The sequence below is a fragment of the Anas acuta genome, chromosome 3 (genome assembly GCF_963932015.1).
Source record: "Anas acuta chromosome 3, bAnaAcu1.1, whole genome shotgun sequence".
In the NCBI taxonomy this organism is placed as follows: domain Eukaryota; kingdom Metazoa; phylum Chordata; class Aves; order Anseriformes; family Anatidae; genus Anas; species Anas acuta.
Window position 1 is genome coordinate 92,181,382 of NC_088981.1, and position 22,663 is coordinate 92,204,044.

Here is a 22,663-nt window from a genome sequence, read left to right on the forward strand (position 1 = left end):
GGCACGTTATTTAAAGAATAGCAATTCTCTACTTGTTAACTCCTAAAGTTTTAATAAAAATTGCCATCCGAAGCAAACAACCTGAAACTATTTTGATTTGATCTCACAACGTTTAATTAAATGGGAAGCAAAGAGCTACCTCTGGCCCTAACTAGACGAGCTGGTATTCTGGAGTCTTTGCAGAACGACGCTGTCCACAACACTGAAGAGAAATAAATAACAAAGACAACACTGACAGTGACTTCCTTCCAGCCACAGGCCAGTGATTTATGTTTATAGCCACTGCTAATACACTTTACAACATCTGATACAGTCAGTAAGGAATCTTTTCCTTCCTATGACTTAGCAGAATTTGCAAGAAGTCATTCACATTTCACCACGCTTCTGAGAAATAATCAAAGGCAAGCGCCAGGAGCATGCCTCCTTGGTCCTCCTACTTCCAGAGCCCACAACAGATCTTTTTCTGACTACTTTCTTCAACAGGTATACAAAACAAACTGAAGAAATCAAACCATGTAGACTGGTCTGTCAGAAATGCACAAACAGCACTCATCTGAGTGTTTCAAACACTGCTCCACAAGAGAGAACGGAGCAGAATGCCAGACAGCGTAAATGAGGGCTCACAGGACAGGAAGGGCAAAAATCCCCTCTGATAAAACAAAACTTTAGATAAAAATTATATACAACAGCAGGAATCCCGCACAGATTTAACATATTAATTTTGATATGCTTATCGCCAAAAATAACCACGTAGTAATGGCAATTGAAACACTTCCATTCAGCTTAAGGAGGATATTATGATTCTTTGGACTAAACTTCATGGCCACACAACAGAGGTTTTGCAAGAAATTCCTAGTTCGACTTGAGGATTTTCAATTATTTGTGTGGAACTGCTCACTGCTTCTTATTAGAAAGTAACCAGAGACAAAGGCAAGAAAACAAAATCCTCTTCCAACTACAGCCAACAGGGATGTTGTATTAATTCACCTTGATTCAGATGCAACAACAGCAATCCCTGCATTTGTGGTTTCAAGTCATGCTTTTCATTCTCGTGTCTAGCTGTATAAATTCTGACTACAAGACAAACTCACAGACAATACCTCTCCTGTTTATTGTTTATTATAAAACCAACCCAGACTCTCTTCTTCAGCTGAGATCACACCAGCTAATCGATCCCAGCAGCTGTATCTCTCTTTTCACCTGAGTATCACCTTCAATGCTAGCACGGTCCCATTCAAACAATGCACCTGTTAACCTCCAGGCTTCAATTAATATGCAGAAAAGATTAAGTGAGCTATATGAAAGGAGATCTCGATTGATTCACTGCCGTGAAGCTGTTTTCCAGAAAATAACAACCCCTGAGCATTCAGACTATGGACATCTCTCTCTTGGTGTTTAGTACATCAGAAGCTGAACAGCCTCTGCAGCATTAAACAGGAATCTTGGTCTGTTTGTTCACTCCAGTTTTGCAAAAGTTCTCTGATCTCGTAGATCTGGCTGTTTAGAAGAATGCCACAAAGAGATATACTAAAGAAAAGGAAAAAAAAAAGACAAATACACAAAAGAACTCAGGAATAGAGAAATCTGAAGGTCCTTTTCTTCATCCTTTGAGGTTGAAATTTAAATTGAATGTTTATTTATTTATTTATTAAACTTCAAGCCTAAATGCACAAGATGCAGTTGGAGCATCTGCTTTCTCAAACCCCCCTAACAGTTGTATGCTACTGTGGGATGTTTTGTTTTCTTTCTTCTTTAAACTTGATTTGAAAGAAAAGACAGTGCAAATTCAACACTAAGTTTGAGAATCAAAATGAGACATTTAACTGAAAATACATTTTCATGTTTCTTCTGGCAATTAAATCACTTAGCCTATTATTAAAGCAGCTTCAAGAGCTAACTTTGTAGAACACAAAAAGCGTCTGAAAGCATATAGGAGTGTTTTGACTTTCTTTATGCTGAGTTATACCATGTAAGCATAGCTGTTCATATAATAGTGTTATGACTACAATGTCATTTTTGCCAATACAGAATAAAAATGATTCACCCAAAATCTTTAAAGCTCGTATGCTCTGTCTCACTACAGCTAGAATATTAAATGATCATTTCTAAATAATGAGAGAGGAATACAGATAGTAAGTGGTTATAATGAAGATCATTTCTGCAGTCACTAGTAGGAATTTGTGGGAGTTTAACCCAAAAATATAGTTCAATAAAGAGCTTGACCACCTACTCCTCCAATAGCCAATGCAAGCAAGAGCACCACACTTAGCTATATCATCAATACTTTGTTACCACAATAAACTCGTGCATTTTCCACAGATTTCACAGGGGTAAGACTTTACAGGTAATATATGCAACACTTATTACATTTTTGGTACCCAAAAATACAGCAAACATTCTCTTCAAGTTCTGTAGTAGCCTTCACACACCTCCGGGGAATGCAAGCTTAGCCATCTATTTGCATCAGTACTACTGATGTACAAGGAAAGAGAAAAGATCAAATTTCAATCTGTATAGAAGAATTTCCATCTTATTTTTGTTTTTCTCTTAGATGCCCAATATTGTGGCTTGCTGTTAAACATATCACTGGGCTCTGGCAGATTTGTAAAGTTTAAATAACTCAAGAATAAAAGCAAATGACATCCAATTAGAGAATTATAATTGAACATGACAGAATAGAGATCCTTTTCAGATTTGTGAATCAAAACATGTTCCCAAAATAGTAGGCTCCATTACCCAGTATAAAAGGGACAAGTAAAAAAAAAAAAAAAAGAGGAATCTAGCTGCAAATCAACCCTCAAATCTCAAGCAAATGAGAAAGTAAAATACCAAAATCAAATGCAATCAACTTACTGATAAAGAATATATTCCAGGGGATTTAAGGAGGCAGAGGTTGTTTTAAAGACCCACCACGTCATTCTGTGCATTACAAATTCCACTGTGAAGAGTTGTGCATGCTTAAAAAGCACTGCTCAGCACATTATCAGATGCCTACTTCTATTTCCATGCAAAAATATGGTTTTGTTTTTATATTAAAAATGTACAGACCTACAAAGCGTCCTAGCATACACACCTTGGATCTGAATGTTTTATTTGCTTATTCCTTATGCTCTTGTCTCCCTCTAGTGGCTGGCCCTCGCAAAAATTTACTTCTCCCTTTGATCAGGTATGTGTGCAGAATCACAGGGTACTTCAGCCTGGAAGGGATCTCAGAAGATCTCTACTCCAAGCTCCTGCTCATAGCAGGGCAGCCAAGGGATCAGACCAGGCTGCTCAAGTCTTTGTCCAGTTGGGTCTTCAAAACTTCCAAGCATAGGGACTGCATGCCACAAACAGTCCTCATTTTGACTGTAACCTCTGACAATAGGAGTATATGAAAGGTATGTAACAGGCTTTTTAAAGAGGCAAGAGGAGTGAATTCAAAGAGGATCAGAGATCATAATCCACCCTAAGGAACCCCTTCATGGCATTTCTGGTTGGCTCTGGTGGTAACGTTCCCCACCAGCTGCCTGCAGTCAAGGTAAAGCCCTCATTCTGGAATCCAGATCCAAGGACCTCCTAAGATCACCTGGAAAAAAAAACATGAAAGAGCCAGGAAAATCAGATGACTGGAACCAAATGGCGTAGCTGTTCAGTCAGAAGTAACGCAGCTACCACCATTTGACAGCTGACCTGATTATCTGAACAATAATAATTTACCATTTAGGCACTCTTAGCCTAGCAATTTGCAGAATAATTTTAATTACAGTGCCTAAAGCAAAAGCATATTTTATTTTGTGCTCTGCATTTGTCTCCGTTGTGACCATGCTACTACTCCATCACTTTCCCCCACACAGAGGATCACTACCTGTTTCAGCTCATTCCTTGGAGTTTCTACACGAAGTACAAGAATGTAGTTTCTACAAGCTGTGAGAAAGGAAACTCAGGATTGAAACATAGTGTAAATGTTACTGCCTCTTCAAGATTCATGTGAACTCACAATTTTGAAATCATAACCATTTGCAGAGAATCGAACATTCCCCTCTTTGCAATCCACCACCCAGTTATGAATAATTGACCTTAATCTCTAGCAGGATACCATTCATATGTCTTCAAAATGCTCCACTAGGACAAAACAGTATAATTACCTCTATTCAACAGGAAAGGAAATATACCATGATTCAGGAAATAAAAATGTCAAAAGAAGAGAATACTGATTAGAATGGCATTCATCTTCATTTTTTCTAGAACATTAAACATTATATAACATTTTACTACGAAAATCTCAGACCACTGACTTCAGTTATGGGTGTGAAAAGTCAGCTTTTTCTTTCCACCCCAGTCTGAAGTTGGTACGTAGAACATGAGCAGAATTATGAAATAGCAGCCTGCTTGTGAAAAATTGAGTAATTATAACCCCTTGCTTCATTCATAACATGCTTTCCAACTTCCATAGGTAAACCCAGGGTCATAAAACTTGACTGAAAACAGGACACAAGATGCATGCATGTCTTCATACATGTGCACGTGTCTGGTATCAAAGCACAAGCAGGTGGAATCAGACATTCCACTGTTTACACAGTATTTAAGTCAGAATATACGCATTTCCACCGTGTTTTTGCTTCTGATGGCTTGATTTTATCAATTTCCTTTAAACACAGGAAACTGCAAATGAGAAGTCTGCATTTTCCTGAATTCAACTAGTAGTTAATTGGCATTCACCTGCAAAATTAGTTATTACCTATCTTGAAATCTTTTATTGAACCCTTTGTACAGGATTACATCCTGGATTTCTTCTCTTTTAATAATACACATATTTCCTCTTAAATCATGTCCCAATAAGGGAGACAGATTTATGGAGATGTAAGTCCTTATTAAAATCCTGTCTGCACATCCCCTCCCCTTTCCGAAAAGATCTGCAGACCAGTTGACCTATCTTCCGGGACTTGAAAGAAAAGATGAAAACCAGAATTCATTATAGCCAGCACTCCTGGTTTGCCCTGTACATTTTTTAAAGAGACAAGTTCGAAGAACTTAAGCTAACAAAAAATAATCTGTCAAACACTCCCAAATACTTCATAGTATTCTGGAAAGCTACGATCTCACAACATTAAATGCAAAGTAACATAGTCCAAACAAGACTGACATAAGGTGTAAAACATCTGCTCTAAGATCACACTCTCAAATCCTGAATACTACATGCCACAGGCCAAGCATACAGGTAAGTCAGGACACCTGCTTGCTTTTACCTGTGTAAACTCTAGACTGAGTAAAACAAGGAGCAGGTCACAAACCTCCAAAAATTACCATATTTTTGTCATGCTCTCAAAGCACATGTATGTCACACTTTCCTCCTTCATGATAATCTCAGAATTATTGGCAAGAGTTAGGCCCCTAATTTGTCAGCAACACAGCCTATGGCACTGAACGGTGTTTTCTCACTATTTCTTTAAGCATACCTTTCTTTCACCCACAGTTTCTTTTTAGACTATAAACTCGCTGATGTAATCTTAACTCACACAACTGTCCAACTGATTTTATTTTGATTAGCCAATAAAAGAGGCTAACCTCTCCTTGCAGACAGTACTGTTTCTGGTCACTCACCTGCATGGGGAAGTGAATCAATTTAGTCACACAGTACTTGGATTTCATACACAACACTGGTTTCCCAGTGATTAAGTGGAAAAACAAGATTTTCTAGTTCTCATCTAAAAAAGCCTCTGGCTTTGTGGCTAGCTTGCTTTTGCCATGCTTCAGGAGAACGACCAAAAACTTAATAAAACCGTAACAAAAAAGGGAAGAACTATTTTAAAAGACAACACTGAACCTTTTGTAAAATTATCTTCTTTAACAAGCACCTATACAAATATCTAGCAGACATGCACAATAACTACATCCTCACATTCATATGTGTTTTTCATTTGTTGAATTACCTTGTCTGCATCTACTTTCCCCCTGATAAATTCCTTCTTCCAGAACTCCAGTGCCTGCTCCAGAGTCAAACCGATGCCTTTCAGGAAGAGCCCATACTGCATACGGCCTCCGTGCCGGAGATGGTGGTTATCACGCAGGGCTCTGTGCAACTGCCGCATGCAAAGTGGGAACGATTTCACAGAAAGCTGTCAAGAGAAAAAATGGTTTAAGACATACCGATCATTTTTAGGATATAAGCTTATTGTGATGAATCATTAGCTCCACTTGAAAATGCCAATGGCTGAGAAGATACGGATGTGCAGGGTGCCTAGGAACTAATGATAACACCAAAGTGCCATTAAGCTATCAAATACAACAATCCTCTTGAAAAGAAAATCCAAAAGACAGTAGCACTGGTGGTAATACCAGAATATCTTCTGTCCAATGTAACAAAGGCATAATTGCTGTCAGGAAAGATACATTCACAGTTCTACTTCGATGCTTCTTGCTTCTTCCTTATTCAGTTTCTGGAATGGCAAGGTGACCTGTGTTTGAGATTTTTGTTTTTTTTGTTTGTTTATTTGGTTGGTTTGTTTGTTTGTTTTGATGCTGTGTTTGTTTAAACGTCTTTTAGAAACTACAAGCAAGAGTCAAATCCATTGCAACTCATCTGCAGATTTTTTTATCTGAAGAATATTATTTCTTATAAAGCAAGACCTCAGAGATGAAAAAATGTGACATTCAGGTTTACTGGGGTTTTGCACCACCAAAGGAACCCTGTTATGCTTAAGATGGGTACTGAAAACAAACTATTTCTAAGTTCAGATAAAAAAAAAGACTAGGAATAAATTTAAGTTGCAATATTGTTAAGTATGAAAATTTTGTTAATCTCTGTGATTATGTTAGGTATTTGTGAAAGTACACAAAATTAAGCAGCAAATTAAGCAAATTCACTATAGCTCCAGTCTAAATTCTGATTAGATGCACTTTCAGTTAACTCTTCCCTTTTAAAATTTATCTCAACTTCATTTAAGCCATTCTCAACAGTTACACAACAAATACTGAATTAAAAAAAAAAAAGAGCTATATTGCCTGTACATAAGGAGTTCGACCTTAAAACATATTCAACTTATATTATAACTCAATAAGCACAGAGGACTTACAGCATCGATGTGTTCTAGGGAGATTTTTCCAGTGGTTTTTTGTGCACTGTAATCTGGGCCAATGTAAGAATGGCTGAAAAAAAAAAAAAAAAAAAAAAAAGCAAACAGTATAGCATCAATTAAAGCTTTCACTGTTCAAAAAAAAGTTTACAAATTTAGGAAGAAATTATTTTACCAATTAAGGGCTACAAATATTTTACAGCAGACAAAAACAGGAACAAAGTAATAGACAGTTATGTAAGTAGTTTGTATTTACAGAATCAGAATTAAAAGTCCATACAACCAGTCAGTCCCTTCCTCTATCTGAAGGGAGTGGTGAGGGGTCATTCAGAATTTAGATCACAGAATCACACTGTTGTTGAATTTGAGACTTCTGAGGATCATCCAGTGCAACTCCCCTGCTCAAATCAGAATTAATTAGAGCTGGTTGCTCAGCGTCTCATCCAGCTGAGTTTTGTGCAGCTCCAAGGACAGACTCCCCAGCCTTTTGGGCAACCTGTTCCAGTGTTTGACAACCCTCTCATGTAAAGTGTTTTCTTATGTTTAAAGGGAATTTCCTTTATTTTGGTTTGTGCCTCTTGCCTCCTGGCCTATCAGTGGCTACCACTGAGAAGCATCTGGCTCTGTCTTCTTTACACCCCCATAAAAAGCATCTATTTATACATATCAGCAAGACACACACAGACACCCTGGACCCTCTCTCATCCATGCTGAACAATCCCAGTGCTCTCAGCCTTTCCTGATGTACATTGGGAAGCCCAGGATTGGACTCAACTCTCCAGAAGCGGCCTGAACAGTGCTGAGCAAAAATGAAGGACCTGCTCCCTTGACCTGTTGGCAGTGCTCTGCCCAATGCCACTAGGAGACAGCTTTCCTCACTTCAAGGTACATTGCTGGTTTACAATCAGCTTGATGTCTATCGTGACCCCAAGGTCCTCTTCTGCAAACCTGCTTCACAGCAGCCTGTACTGGTCTATGGGGTTATTCCTCCCCAGATGCAGTGCCTGGCATTTCCTTTTGTTGAACTGTTGACCTTGAGGGGATTGCTGTCATTTCCCCAGCCTGTCCAAGTCGCTCTGAAATTCTTCTGCCTGCTACCTTGCTACTTGTGCAGCATTAAAAAACACTTATCTATTGCTATGATCATCTACTGGGATGGAAAAATAAAAACTAAGCATCTGCTTCTTAAGTGTACCAATAAAAAGCTGAGAAGGCTTTTACTGCAGTACTGACATAAAACCACGTTAACTTCTGATAGCAGCTCACTGGCCAAGATAGCACAGGACGTGGTACAACATCCCTCATCTTTCAATCATATTCTAGCAAAGCTACTTCTGATACCCGAGCTAAGCTCAAGTAACTCTACATTATATCAGGCACGTAGACACCATTGCTGAAGTCATTTCAAATCAAACACAAGCACCATTAGGTGCCCAGCTTTTGCTTTTAACCATACAGACTTCTTGAGCGAGGATGTGCAGTGCTGCAGAATAGGCCAGGAGAGATGGCCACAGCAGAATCCAACAGAAATCCTGAGCTGACAATACAGCAGGCAATAAAGCAACCATAACATGTCTTTGGATACAGTATACTGGACTAAAAAAACAGTGCACACTCTGGATAAGAACACATTCCTTTGATTTTGTAAATAATTTGCAAAGATTCAAGGAATTCAGCTAAATGATGCTCCTAGGTGTTACTGATTATTTTGCAACCCTTCTACATTGTAATGCATGAAAAACATACAGCTGAGGGTTGATTTTACCACAGTGCAAATCACTTGCTTAATTGTATGTGTATTCATTGGTTCTTTAATCTTGTTTCAGTATAAATTGGAGCACTAGACAAGCTTATTGTCCTTAATAGTTGTTGTTTTTCATTACACAACAGCAGATAAATAATGTAAAAAGAACTTGAGCTGTGTATGCCTATTATTACTGATGTTACTGACGCAGTAGCTGCATTTCCTTGTAGAACCACATCTGCATCACTTTTCTTAGACAAGCTACAAACACAACAAAAATCACGGTCCCAAAGTTATTACAATCTAAGCACTGAACAACAAAAAACTGCTGTCGCTTTGGCAACCTCGTTTTGTTTTGTATTACAACCAGTTAGGAAAGTGACCACTCAGTCACTTCTCACATCCTCACATGAGTGCTGGTAACCTCAACTGCTCTACCATTATCCTTTTTGATTATCTCCTTGTACCCTACAGTACTTACTAGGATCATACCAGCAGAGGCATAAAAATTACCCAGCTAAAGATAACCACTTCCTAGCAAGCTAGAAAAGATCAGCCTCGGGAAGAGAGGCTTCAGAAGTCACTGCTGAAGAGAGAATACTGAAGAGTGAATATTCTTTGAAACTTCCTGACTCAAGGCCAGCCATGGTAAAACCACCAAGTTTTTACATGATAAAAACACCTGTCTCGAGGAAGCACAACACACCAGAGCTTTTGGATTTGCAGCTTTACGTAACAGGTCTGATTTTCTACAGCCGAACTTCTGCCGGTCCCTTGACTTCATCACAAGAAAACAACGCTTTACTGTCTTCATTGATTGCCATCATTTTCTCTACGTTCCTACTGAAAGCCTCAACAACCTTCCAAAAAAAAAAATTTAAAAATATCCCTTGTTCTATGAATAATGGTCATTTTTTCACACCACTAAATATCACCAAACAGCCTCCCACAGCTGGTTTGAAAAAGCAACACAAACCAATCAGGCTTCCAATCACCCTCTCTTCTTTTTTTTTTTCTTCCAGTTTTCTTAGCTCTTGTTCTAAACTTTTTTTAAAATACCATATAGTTTATATGGGTACTTTCTGATCAGGTTTTACTCACCTAGAAATATTTATAGCTCTTCGTAATTTCTTTTTGTGGCTTGCTGGAACATAAGCAGGCAATGTCTTCTCCTTTCACTTTAAAATAGCTTTATTTTTCCTCCATAGAGAAATTCCTGCATCTCTCCATTCTGCCTGATTCAATCACACAAAAACTGTCTGAAATCCAAAAACCTAGTAACCAAAAGAATTCTAAACTTACCTTGCAACTAAAGATCAATACCAAGTTCAAATAACAATTCTGAATGGTTTGAGTTTTTTTGTAATTCTTCAGTGAAGTTTTGTTCTTTTTTTTTTTCTTTTTAATTAACATATGTAATGTTTTTAGATGTAATCTATTTTTAGACTTTCTTTCAAAAGTACTCCCAGGACACGTAGAATAAAAACAGGCATTCTTTTCTATTAAAATTGTATAGAATATAAGGATAATAATACAACTGATTCAAAGCCTGCCTTTAGGCAGATTGAAAAAGAAGAAGGAAAGAAAATGCAAAGTCCTGTACAGGAACAAAGTACTGCAATTTGGGGTCAAAAAGCAGGCACACTCAGTAGTTACAAGGAACAAAACTGCTTCTATTAGCATTTACACATTTTTTCATTGTAAATTTATGTTCTTGCACAGGACCCAGCTCTAAATACATTCTAAATACATTTTACACAGGAAAGCAATTACAGATACATATTTTGTAAGCATTTTAGGAGACAAAAAGATATTAAGTTTTGTAATGGCTTTGGGAAGCGGGTCACATCCTGCAGAATTATTAGAATAGTAGTGATGCTGGTTTGGGCAAACAATGCTAGGAAACATTTAAGCCATTAATGCAACACCATCTGCAAAATAATTTTAAGAATACAAAGGAAGAAAAGCTTACAAGTATTTTTTTAATTTACGCAATTCACACAAAACTGGTCATATCTGTGTGATCCATATTATTCTTTGTGTCTGCCTTTAGGAATTCAAGAAATAGGGGGGAAATCAAAATTATTCATAATTCATGACTAATATCCAATATGTTTAAAACAGTAAGACACACAAAGCCAAACTGTCATAAAAGATAAGGTGGCAATGCTTAATATTCATATAGTTACAGATGTATTTATGGTAGGTAAGCCAAGAAGAATAAAACTGATAACTAATGCTACCGTTGTAGGGTAAAATTCTCCTGTAATACTGAATTACATTTCCTGTGATACTGCACGTTAAACAATTTAAAGTTCCACTAAGCCAAACAAAATATGTGGGCATTAAAAAATTTGCAAGACTACCTAATGCCAGTTTTGTTGTGACAAAGTCAGGTGCAGTTCATGAAAGAGAACCCCTGAGGAGTCTAACGACAGAAAACATTTCGGAGGGTGCCTGGGAACACTTAAGGAAAGGCAAAGACCCTTAGCTAGCAATGGCTGGAGTTCAGGACACTGCTGCAGGTGAAGGAAGAGAAGTGCTACATTTGCTTACTTCTTGCTTTATTTCATGACCTAAGCATTCCATTTGCTGGGAGTCAAATTCTCAGTGACTGCTCAAACATCCATTTGTATCTTCTTGACCAAGCAGAAATCTCCCACTGTGTCCACATATCCAACAGTGGAATTTCTGTCTTTCAAATGAACACCTGTAGGACCATTCTGGCAAGTACAGTGTTTATGACACCACAAGATGTAGTGAGGATATGAAGGACACACTGCATATGTTAATGATAGGAAATGACACCAGTCTCTTACAGTGTGCATCCTTCTCTACTTATGAGATGAGCATAAGTGAGAAGGAGGGTGGATGTGGGGACATAAATACTGTGCTATTCTTTTTTTTTTTTTTTTTTTAAATCTAGTCTTGCAAAATAATTAGTTTCTACACTGCCTTTGAAAACTGTTATTCGAGAACAGAACTAATAGAAACATATAAATGTTGGTTGTAAAGGATGTTAGAAGACCATTTAGTTCCACAGCCAACTTTAAGCAGGACTATGGCCAACACCAGTCAGGTCAGCCTTGGCTTTTTCTAGCTAGGTCCTAAGAATTTCCAAGAGTAAGATTGCCAATCTCTGGGCAATGTGCTGCATCATAACCCTAGTAGAAAGATTCTTCCTGATGCCAGATCTGAACTCCCCAAGCTGCTTCATGTGACCACTGACATTTGTTATACCGATAACACCATCAAAAATTCCATACTGTGCTGTTTGCCCTTAGAGCTGTAGGCTGCTATGTGATTATCGCTAAGCCTCCCTTCCACCAGATTAAACAAAGCCAATTCAGCCTCTCCTTTTAATACATGTACAGGCACAGTCCTACAGTAGTTTGATGGGATTACATATCACAACTTTTGTCTGTCTTTGAAACTATGCCTGCTGAAGGTTTTAAACAGTACCATCATAACCCTGTAATTTTACCATAGAAATTCCTTTGAATATAGGAGCTACAAAAGTGTTCTTCTGCATTTCGTCAAAGTTCCCCTTTCTATTAAAATAGCTAGTTTTAGCAATTCAAATCTCCTTGTACAACCTACTGTGAGCACATGAAATCCCTAAAAATCAAATAATTTAACTTTTTATCTAAAAGTATTTTAACTAAAATGTTCTCTTCCCCACCCACCCGCCCCAGTCTAGTACAATCAGTATTAAAGAGCGCCAGTGAAACAGAATATGACAAAAACAGCACCTAGGTCACAGATAAAATATGTATTTAGTCTAAACTAGTCCAATCACAAAACATTATGCCCATTTAAATAAAAAAAAAAAAAGCAGCATGGATTAAAATGCCTACGCAGACTTAATCCACAGTAAGGTAACCTCTTTTGAGGACTAGCTAATTTAAAAAATCACAAGCAGATATGAACAGCTGCCAACAAATGTGCACTGTGTTAATAACCAAACAATGTTCTCTAACTTTCAATTGTCTGCTCTTTTCATATGTTTTTATCTAAGCTTTTGCTCCCCCGATAAAGCACAATTGGCATGTGCCGAAAGTAAAATACTGCTCTAAGAATTCACACACTGAAAGAAAACAAAAGCCTGCAACTAACTAATATTCTCCTTTTCTATGAGCAAGATACAGAAAACATGAATCACAGATTCATGGAAATAAGTAACAGAAAACGCCTATTCGGTCATCTGTTTGTTCACTGCCAAAGCCTATTTTTCAAGTTGTAAGGTTTAATGTACCTTATTTATTTTAGAGGAACTTGCCAGAAGACAATGAGGACACATTTGTGTTGTGTTTTTTTTTTCAACTGGGGACAAAATGTACTGGGAATAGCTCCTCTGTTTTCATAAATGTAAAATAAGATTACATCACCAGGTACGAAACATTCATATTAAAGTTAGCATTAAAATGTGCAAAAAATGCCTTTTTGCATAAACATGGGATTTCAGGTTGTATTAAACTTCAGATTCCTCAGTAATTACTCCTAGAGAGCATAATTTATCAAAAGTTAACCTAATAGCTCTTCAGGTTCAAATGGATAAAGGTATGCCACTGAGGCTTGTTTTGGAAAATCCCAGCAAGATGTATAGTAATAAATCCATGAAAGGTTATTAGCATTCAAAAGTAGTCCCTAACCAGCAGAGTAACAGTTACACTGCACTTTTTTCACTCGCTGCTCTTGAACAAAGTTCAGTTATATGTCAATAAGCTATTTTTCCTATTCTCATTTACACTAAAGTGATAAAATATGAAGCTGTTCTTAAGTAATAAAAATGATGAAAAAATTTGAATCAAAATAAAATGCTTGTGTTTTTTAGGTACAGATACCTGAAGAAGCAGAGCACCACAGGAAACGAACAGCATACTAACTAGGTCTGCATCTTAATTCAGGTACAGTGCTGGCATGATGGAGCCTGGCTGCTTCCATTTCTAATTCATTTAGCATCATTTCAGTGACCTTAATGCAGAGCTGTATAACATTAAAAACAGAGCTTTCATTACTGACATTCAATATTCTACCTTAAATTTCTACCCTTAGAGATTATAAAAATTGAACTGCAGAAATACCTGAGCAACCCAATCTAACTGGATTGGCTCTGAGCAGGGGTTTGATAACACGATCTCCTGAGGTTCACTCCAAGTGAAATAATTCGATGATTCTAAAACAACGCAACTCCCTCTCGTTGTATGGTTTTTGTCTTCCTCCATACTACCATAGTAAGAGAACTCTCCCAAACAGCATAACATGGTAAAAAGCAATCACATTTATAAGACAGATCTATGCTTAACCTGAAGAATATCTAAAAAAATTTTTCTTACTCTTCTGCAAACACATTCAAAGAAACTAGAATGCTTCTATCCTTTCCTTTTTTTGTTTGTCTTAGTTTTGGTTGTATTTTTTTTTTTCCCCAGTCAAAACCAATCACACAGATAAAGCACCTGAAAAAAAGCTGTAGGTTATTGTACTGTATGAGTAAAATAAGCCCCAGTGCTTTCTGTTTATGGTACCTGAGATGATTAAGCAGAGGTTGTAGTCTCTCGTCAGACTGTATGGAAGGCAGTGATCGTGCTGTCAGCTAGAAGAAAAGAGAAGTTCAATTAATAAAGCAGAACTTTTAAAAGTATAGCACAAAGCAGGAATAATGCAAGAAATCACCCTCTATAGCCACCACTTTAAACATCACTCCTAAAACATACTTTCTCCTACTAAAAAAAATTGGCACAGCCTTCCAGAATCTGAAGTTAGCAGAAATGTTTATAAATTAACCAAGTTAAACAGTGAAAAACAGTGTTACTATTTTATTTACTAAAATTACAATGTTATTTGAATTAAATAGCAAGACATCACTGAAAGTTGAATTCTTTTTCCAAACATTTTTGGACTAAAAGTCATATTTTACCTAGACAGCCTTCTAGCAATCATGTAGTGTAAATATAGTCCATTAAGCTGTGTTATATACAGTTTACATATGTGTATAAAGATTTACATAACATTTATCACTTTATGACTTTTATATAGCTGTGCTTCTCTGTGCACAATTATTGCTTTTTATGGGAATTGTGTGTATTTTGCAATTGCACCACTTTAAACCAAATATGCTTTTTTTTCTTCCAAATATTTCAAATAACTAGTTAAGACATTAACTTTTTCTGAACAAAATATATCTAGTAGCATATAGATCAAATACACATTGTAGTATGTAATAATAGTAGTTAATTGGCATATTAAAAAATACATGTATTAAATTTGCCTGATATTACATATATATCAACCTTTACCTGTAAAGGCTACGAGATAATAGTTCTTATAATGCTTATGTCTACGTAACATAATATTAATATGCCTTCTGTGATTCTATTACTGCCCAGTTGGGTTGGATTTTGAAAACTATCTTCATACAAATTTAAAATGTCAACTTATTTTACATTACATAAATCACCATCAACTTTAAAGTATTTCACAGGTAACTTAAAGTAACATACATACAGTTATCCATACACCTTTGAAATCCTTAGAAACAAACCCAAACTTGTAGCACCAGCAATGCAGCTCTATTTGTGTTTGCTGGCTCCAGCACACAAAGCAAAGCACTGAAGTAGGAGTTCTCCAAAATGCAGCTCCTCTAAGCCTCGTGTAACCCCAGCACACACATCTGGTCCAACTGCTGTCATCAAGAGGGGTCACAAAGTCTCAGCAATCCATTCACCTTTACCACAGGCTGGTACCTTGGCAATTTAAGCATTACCTGTATTCCTTTATTATTCTTAAGCTAAGTTGAGATACATACGGCACGCTAAGAATTCATTAAGCTTTATGTTATTTATTCAGAAGTTTATTTTGAATAAAAACCTCATTTTCTTACTATTGAGTGCTAGAGGCCCATAAAGTGCTAACTGAAATACTAGTTATTCCATATTCATGCCTTCTATAACAACAATCTAGTTTTGGTTTAAACACACCCAGACAACCAGAAATTTCTGAATAAAACTTGTAAGCCCTCTAAAAGCTGGTTGAGTTATTACACTGTGCTAAAAACAGCACAGAGTCTGAATTGCCTGAAACACCAGCTGCTTCTCTTGCTATTAATACTTAGCTGATACACAGAACAAGATTTGTGTGCGCACTCACACGCACAGATTTGTACCTGAGACAAGCACATAGTGTTTTTCTCTATACTGTACCAGGAGAACAAATTTTCTTTGTCTGAAACATCACTGAATATATTGGCACGGCTTGGTTAAATCATTGTTTAGACAAGTAATCCTTCATACTACATGAGGAAAAAAACGTTTTTTTCTTGTTTATACAAACACAAGACAATGTTTTTGAAAGTCACACTGGACAGTAGTGTAAGAAGCAAACACTTCTCAAAGCACAGTGAAATTCAAAAGCTGAAAAAATATTGATATTGTCAAAGTTATATATACCATAAGCTAAGTCGTATATAAATGTTATCGATGAACAGAGAGACTGTCTTAAAATTCATTTGGGAGCCTTGTAGGAACTGAGGTAGAACCAAGGACTGGCGATCTCTGGGTTTAATCAAATTTTACTTTGATGTTGCAGTGAAAGAATACAGAAGTGGCCTGTGCAGCCCATTTCAGGAACCACTGCAAAGGGCATAATCCCTTTATCACTGTGAAGTATAATCCCTTCGAGTCACAAGAAAATCCACATCAACACTGTTTTCTTCTTTTTTCCTTGTCTATTTTTCCCTCTGTGATTATGGAATCCCCAAGTGTTAGCAGCAAAATAAATCCCGATTTCCTCCTTTATATTGCCTGGAAAGTCAGGATAAAGATTTCTGCAGAATATGCTCCTGTGAAAATGAGATCATCCATCTTTCCACGATTACAACACACATTTTGGTAGGTTCATTCAAGTGTTTATTTTCAGGAAGTCGTGAGGATCCTCACGACATTTCCATCTAAAGCATCTCCTCAACACAGTCACTCGTTCTGCAGCCACCAGGAGCCCATTTTGGTTTGCCAGGTTTGGTTCAGGACAGGACGGTGCCTCTAGCGCTTTTCCACTATCACTACACATTCTTCCTTTACAGAGGCACTCAAGAGCTACTACAAAATCGGGCATTACAAAATTATGCAGAATGTTAAAATAATGAATATGGATATGACCAACTAAACATGATACACTAAATGCTACCCTCACCAGGAACACTTCTTCAAAAGAAAAAGGGAGGAAAAAAAATCCACTCAGGGGTGTTTCTGTGGATGATTCTGCACGGACAAAGAGAACAGACCCCAAGATATCAAGCCTTCCTCTTATTTCTTATTCTAGTAAATAAAAGAAGATGCACATGGATCCTGCATAAGGACAAAAGGTGGGAAAAAAAAAAAGAAGAAAAGAAATGAAAAACCACTGGAGGACTCTCATATGAGACACCATTGCAGGCAAAGCTGTTTTGTTCAGCTGAAACTTAAAAGAGATTAGCAGCCTGAAGCGCTGCCATCACTCCTGTCTGTATCTCTTACAGGACAGTGAGGTATTTCCCTTGCTATTGGTATTTCCCAACTGCTACTCAATCACACAAACGAAGAACAAAAAATGAAAGCATTAAAGTGTTGAGTAAAACATTCTCACACATCGGAGTAATATATTGTGAAGGAAAAAGCAGGAGATTGATGTAGAACAATCCATCCACTGCTTTGAGCAGATGACTCAGTAATGCCTGTATAAAAACATACAGACTGTCAGAAAAGGAGCACTTACAGGTTTGCTTACAGGTGTTTCATCCTTTGCAGAAATAAATCATCTTGTTAGCATCACCTTTCTTGAAACAGTAGTTTAATTTAACCACTAAAGCATCTTTTAAAACTACAGGAGACGTATTTTAGCTTGCGAAACATTTCCTTCTTGCCAAGGCTTAAGATCTGAGCACCTGCTACCAGGTGTAGGTTGCTCTTTCCACCCTAACTTTGAAAAATGCTGCTAGGCAGTACGCTTTTGTAGATGGCCACGTTACCTGGCTTTTTCCTGATCCTCGGTTCTGGGTGTTTTTGCTTAGTTGTGTTGTGTGTTCTGTTTTGTTTTCCCCTGAAGAGCACTGTAATTCATGTCAACATAGCAGCACACACATTTCTTTATATTGCAGCTGCCAGAAGAACCAACTGAAGTTTTTTGGTTTGTTCTTTTTTGTTGATTTCTCTTCAAATATTTTTTTATTGAAACAGCACGTTTTCCGTTAACTTACCTGGATTATAAATATAAAAGGTGAAAATTTTGTAAGGTGTAAGGTCTTTCCCCACAAACAATCTTTTTCTGAGCCACACTGTAAATACAATTAAGTTTTACAAAGGTGGTGGCAAATGAACACCAGTGGTTTTGAACAGCTGAAAATTATCGTAGAGACGCAAAGCCTTTTAGATTGGAAAAGACCTCCAAGATCATCAAGTCCAACCATTAACCCAGCAAGAAATGATCAGCTAAGAACTGTCCCTTTTCAACAGCCATTTGCTACAAGAAAATCATAATCCCAACGACAGAATCCCAACATATTCTGCAGCCTTTTTTCCATCACTCTGAAACCAAATCTCAACAAATTCTTGCAAGCACAGCCTTGCTTTCACCTACATAAGGCATTGAGCACAGAGATCATCTAAAGAGGAGGAAAAAACATGATATTCAATGTGATATACATAAAAGACATCAAGACGTTGTCAAGTTAGGAACATAGCTCCCACTCTAATCATGTGAAAGCAGTTTAATTTCGAGAGAACATAAAAGACTGCAGACTTCAGATATTCCCAGCTGAGAGCCCAGGGTGATGAGAAGAGCAGGCAGAGCAAGCCTCGGACATGCGGGCATCTCACAACTGACCTAAAATCATGGAAGCTGTCAGGAAAGACGCAGATCATTAATGCAATAAAGAAACCACAATCTTCAGGCATTTGAAATAACCTGAATTTCAAAGAGGCAGCTTTCTACAATTTTGACAAAATTCAGTCATCTTTTTATACGACCTGGTGAAAGCACAAGAGTAAGAACCTGATTTTTATTTTCTATTGAGCTCCATGCAACAGCCACCTCTCCAGCGAGCGCAGTGCTACGTTCATAGCAAATGAACGAAATGACATTCTCATACTGCACCAAGAAGGGAATGATTTGAGAATGTAGGAAGGAGGCGAGGACTGGAAAACTATATAAATACAGGAATTAGTTCAGATTTGGTTGGGGGTATTTCAAGCAAAAATAAGGGCAAAAGAATGACAACTCATAGGCTGGCATCTAAGAAAGAATTTGTAGTTTCTTCTTGCCCCCATGCAGACTTGAACCAGCAAGTTACTGAAAACTTTGTACAAAGTTCAGAAAAAAACTGACACAAAGCCTGAAGTTCAGTAGCAGCTCCACATGCTATCAGGAAGGCGTTTTTATACACAGCAATTAAGAACAAGATTACCATGACTCAATTAACTTGTCTCCATTTTTATGAGTGTGAATTTCTTGATTTTGAGGTTACGATGTGAGAGCTATTCGCTCTCTAAGTGATTTTCTGTGCAAAAAAGATAAGAGAATTTTTATTTTCACAAAGAGTTTGCTCTCTAGGCAAGATGTCCTAATTAGCTGCATTGCACAAGAAGATTTTAATATGCTGTCAGACCATTTGATGAATACATTTTTTTAAAAAAATCACATTAAATTGGATGTTATTTTGCAAAATGACATGGAAGGCTTACAAGGAAAGCACAGCAAGAAGGGTTTTGACAAAGGTTACTTTCAGCTGAAGCTACTGAATTACTCCAAGCTCCTTCTACAAGTAGCCAGAAAAATAAAGTTCTGTTGGGAGGATGCATCAGAGACCCTGAAGTGTACATTATTACCCAGGGTATTGTCTTAGCAGCTAGTAAGTAATCCCAGAACAAGAAGGGGTATCTCAAGACATGCTGTTTGCACACATATCCACCGCCAGTGATCTGCCCGTACACATTAGCCAAGTCCAACTTTCCCCCTTTAACCTGAGAGCTCCCTGTGCTGCTGTTCTTGCTGTTTCCTTCATGTTGAACCGAACGTTGTATAGGCAAGGCTCTGCATCCTTTTGCCTCCTCAGATGTTTTCAAACCCAGACAGGCAAGACCACAAAGCACAGGACTCCTATTTAAAGGGTAGGCATTAGGAATCTCAAGAAGTGCTCAGTCCCTGGATCATTGCCCTACTTTTCTCCCAAGTAAATCACAGAATCATAAAGCTGCTCAGGTTGGAAGGGATCTTAAAGACAACCCAGATCCAATACCCCTGCCCTGGGCAGGGACACCTTCCACTAGACCAGGTTGATATTATCCATTGAATGCTTTGTACCATTAGTAGTAATAACAGCTTCTAAACCTAGGTGAAAACCACCCAAAGATCCCTAAGTCTTGTTCTCCACCCACATAAATTTATATTAAAAAAAGTGGGCTCAAAGGTGATATACTATTAACAATAGTAAGAAATGACAGCAAGTTGCTGCAAGTGCCAAGCTCAAAAATACAGTTAATTACCCTGTACCTCTATTAGAAAATCTTCCTTCCTACACCTTTGATTCTCAGCTATTTGTTCCCACACCTATTTGTTCCGGATGAGTCCAAGCTTGGAGAATAGTAAAGTGAAGAAGAGAGAGAAGATAAAAGATAAATGGTAAAAAAAAAAAAAAAAAAAAAAAAGAGTAAAATACAACGCTATAGTAGTACCTGCAGCAGTAACACATGCAACATTGCTGCAGAGAATTAGAAATTACCTTTCAAGAAATCAAACAGTTCTGTTATAGGCTGGTAATTCAACACCAGTTTACTTATTTATATCTTTCTCTTGAATTTTTCAAAGGGAGATTATGTTTAGAGATACCTATTTAATGTTACATGGCACACTAAAGAGATCGCTTGTTCCGGTTAAATTAATACGAGACAAGCTTTATTCAAAGATGCATCTCCAAAGAAAGACACAGGAAATGGTTTGATTTGAGTTGTTTTCAGATGTAATCATTCCTACAGAATATCAGCTTTTATCTAAAAATAAAAAAAAAGCAGACTACATAGTTTGTTACTGACAGCACAGTAGCACGGTACAGCAGAGAGGTAGGAACATAACCCAGCTCTTCCCGTTCACCAGGGATACCTGAAAAATGAGGGAGGGCAGCAAGATGTTTCCCATGAAAGTCACTTACCTTAGCAACTTTTTCTTTACCCCTGACCTACCTCTGGAGTCTCAGCTTGACCAAGAGAAAAAACAATATGCAGGAGATGCTAAAGACACTTTTGGGAGCCTTTCCTCCATTGCCTCAATCTTAAGATACGGAATAGCTTCAGAATAATGCTATGGAAACATCTAAGTTGTTTTTAGAGACTGTCATACCATTCACTGCATTATTACTGATGCATTATAGATGAAAGTACTCTGTGCATTTCATAGTATTTAGGATCGACATGCATGACATACATACCCAGCATGGTTACAGTAAATACCAGGCCTCTAAATCTCAGTTTTCCTTATGCTGAATCTACCTATGTATGTTTCTCAATGCACATATTCAAAACCATAGCTTTTAGTTTAAAAAGGAAGAAACTATGATATATTGACATTTTTCTTCAGGCAGAGCTCTCAGATGAAAATCTTTCTCCCTGCAACCTGTTTTCTGACACAAATACTATTTGTTGTGCCTTTTTTATTCCAGAATACAGCCTGAACAGTCCCGTTTCATGACTAATAGTCACAAAAAGGCTTCTTAATAAATCTCTTTGATTAAAAACATTGTTAATGAATAGAAATTCATAAACATTAAAGTATCTTCACTTTTAATAAATCTGTATTTTAGATAGTGATTCCCTTACCTAGTAGTTTTCAAGCTTATGAACTCTCCAGTATTCTTATATGCTGTATTTTAGTGCATCAGACATCAAAATATTTGTTTTAAGTTACCACATAATTTCTAGAAAAGCTTCAGACTTCTGGGGAAGTTTTGAATTGTCTTTTGAATTGAGATTTCAGAACGACAGCTTCATGTGGTCTTCTAAAACCACCCCATTTCACCACCACCACAAAACCACGAGATTCTTACGTTGTCAAAACCCACGGACTCCATTTCATTGCGTTTCCCTGTAACATCCAACGAAAGTTGCAGGCTGCCTCGTATCAACAAGACCTGATTGATTCTGAAACATCAACTATCCTGCTAATGCTGTAACAAAATGTCACAATGCAAATGCTATGCAGCAAGGGAACCTGGACCAGGAGAGCGGCGTTTGCATGCTGGCATACCGCTCCACCTAGACAGTTGACATTTTAGCACTGATCAATTTTCTTCGGGAAAAAAAGTTCAGGTTTAACCTTTCACAACAGGCTGCAAATCTCAAGTGTTGTACAAAATTAATAAGTAATTTTGCCGAGGCTTTTTCAGCTATTAGAAGTTATTTCAACAGCACTTCCACTGAAATATGCTCAATAAAAAGCAAAGCAAACAATTAATACCACATTTATCCCATTGGAAGCGGTAGCACAATCTGCATGGAAGGAGATAACATTTTTCAAAACTAACAAAAACGTTTTTGACATGAGAAAATGTTTTTGCAGGGGGCCAATCGGATTTAGCACGTAAAGCATTTATTTTCATATAGCACCACCAAACGCACGGAAGAAAGGAAATAAATAATATAGATTGGACTTCCTGGGCTCTTAGCACAAATGTAACAACTCGGTGACATTTTCAAAGGACGGGAAAAAGATTTTCCTCGTGAATCTCCAGTGATTGATATAGGTATCAATACGAGGCTGAAGTTTGTTTGTTTTTTTTAATTAAACAAATCTCCCAACACCTCTGTCTCGTCCCTTCACAGCAGCACAAACCAACCCAAAGCAA

At 37.4% G+C, this 22,663-nt stretch overlaps 1 protein-coding gene across 2 annotated transcripts in view; it reads right to left on the reverse strand.

Moving 5' to 3' along the window:
* Window positions 1-22,663, reverse strand: part of PRIM2 (DNA primase subunit 2) — a 107,875-nt gene that overhangs the window by 37,270 nt on the left and 47,942 nt on the right. For both annotated transcript variants that reach the window (XM_068678287.1, XM_068678286.1), the window contains exons 8-10: window positions 14,325-14,392; window positions 7,056-7,128; window positions 5,913-6,098 (exon numbers count right to left, since the gene is read on the reverse strand). In XM_068678287.1, coding sequence (XP_068534388.1) covers window positions 5,913-6,098; window positions 7,056-7,128; window positions 14,325-14,392 — 327 coding nt within the window. The remainder of the gene's footprint in view (window positions 1-5,912; window positions 6,099-7,055; window positions 7,129-14,324; window positions 14,393-22,663) is intronic.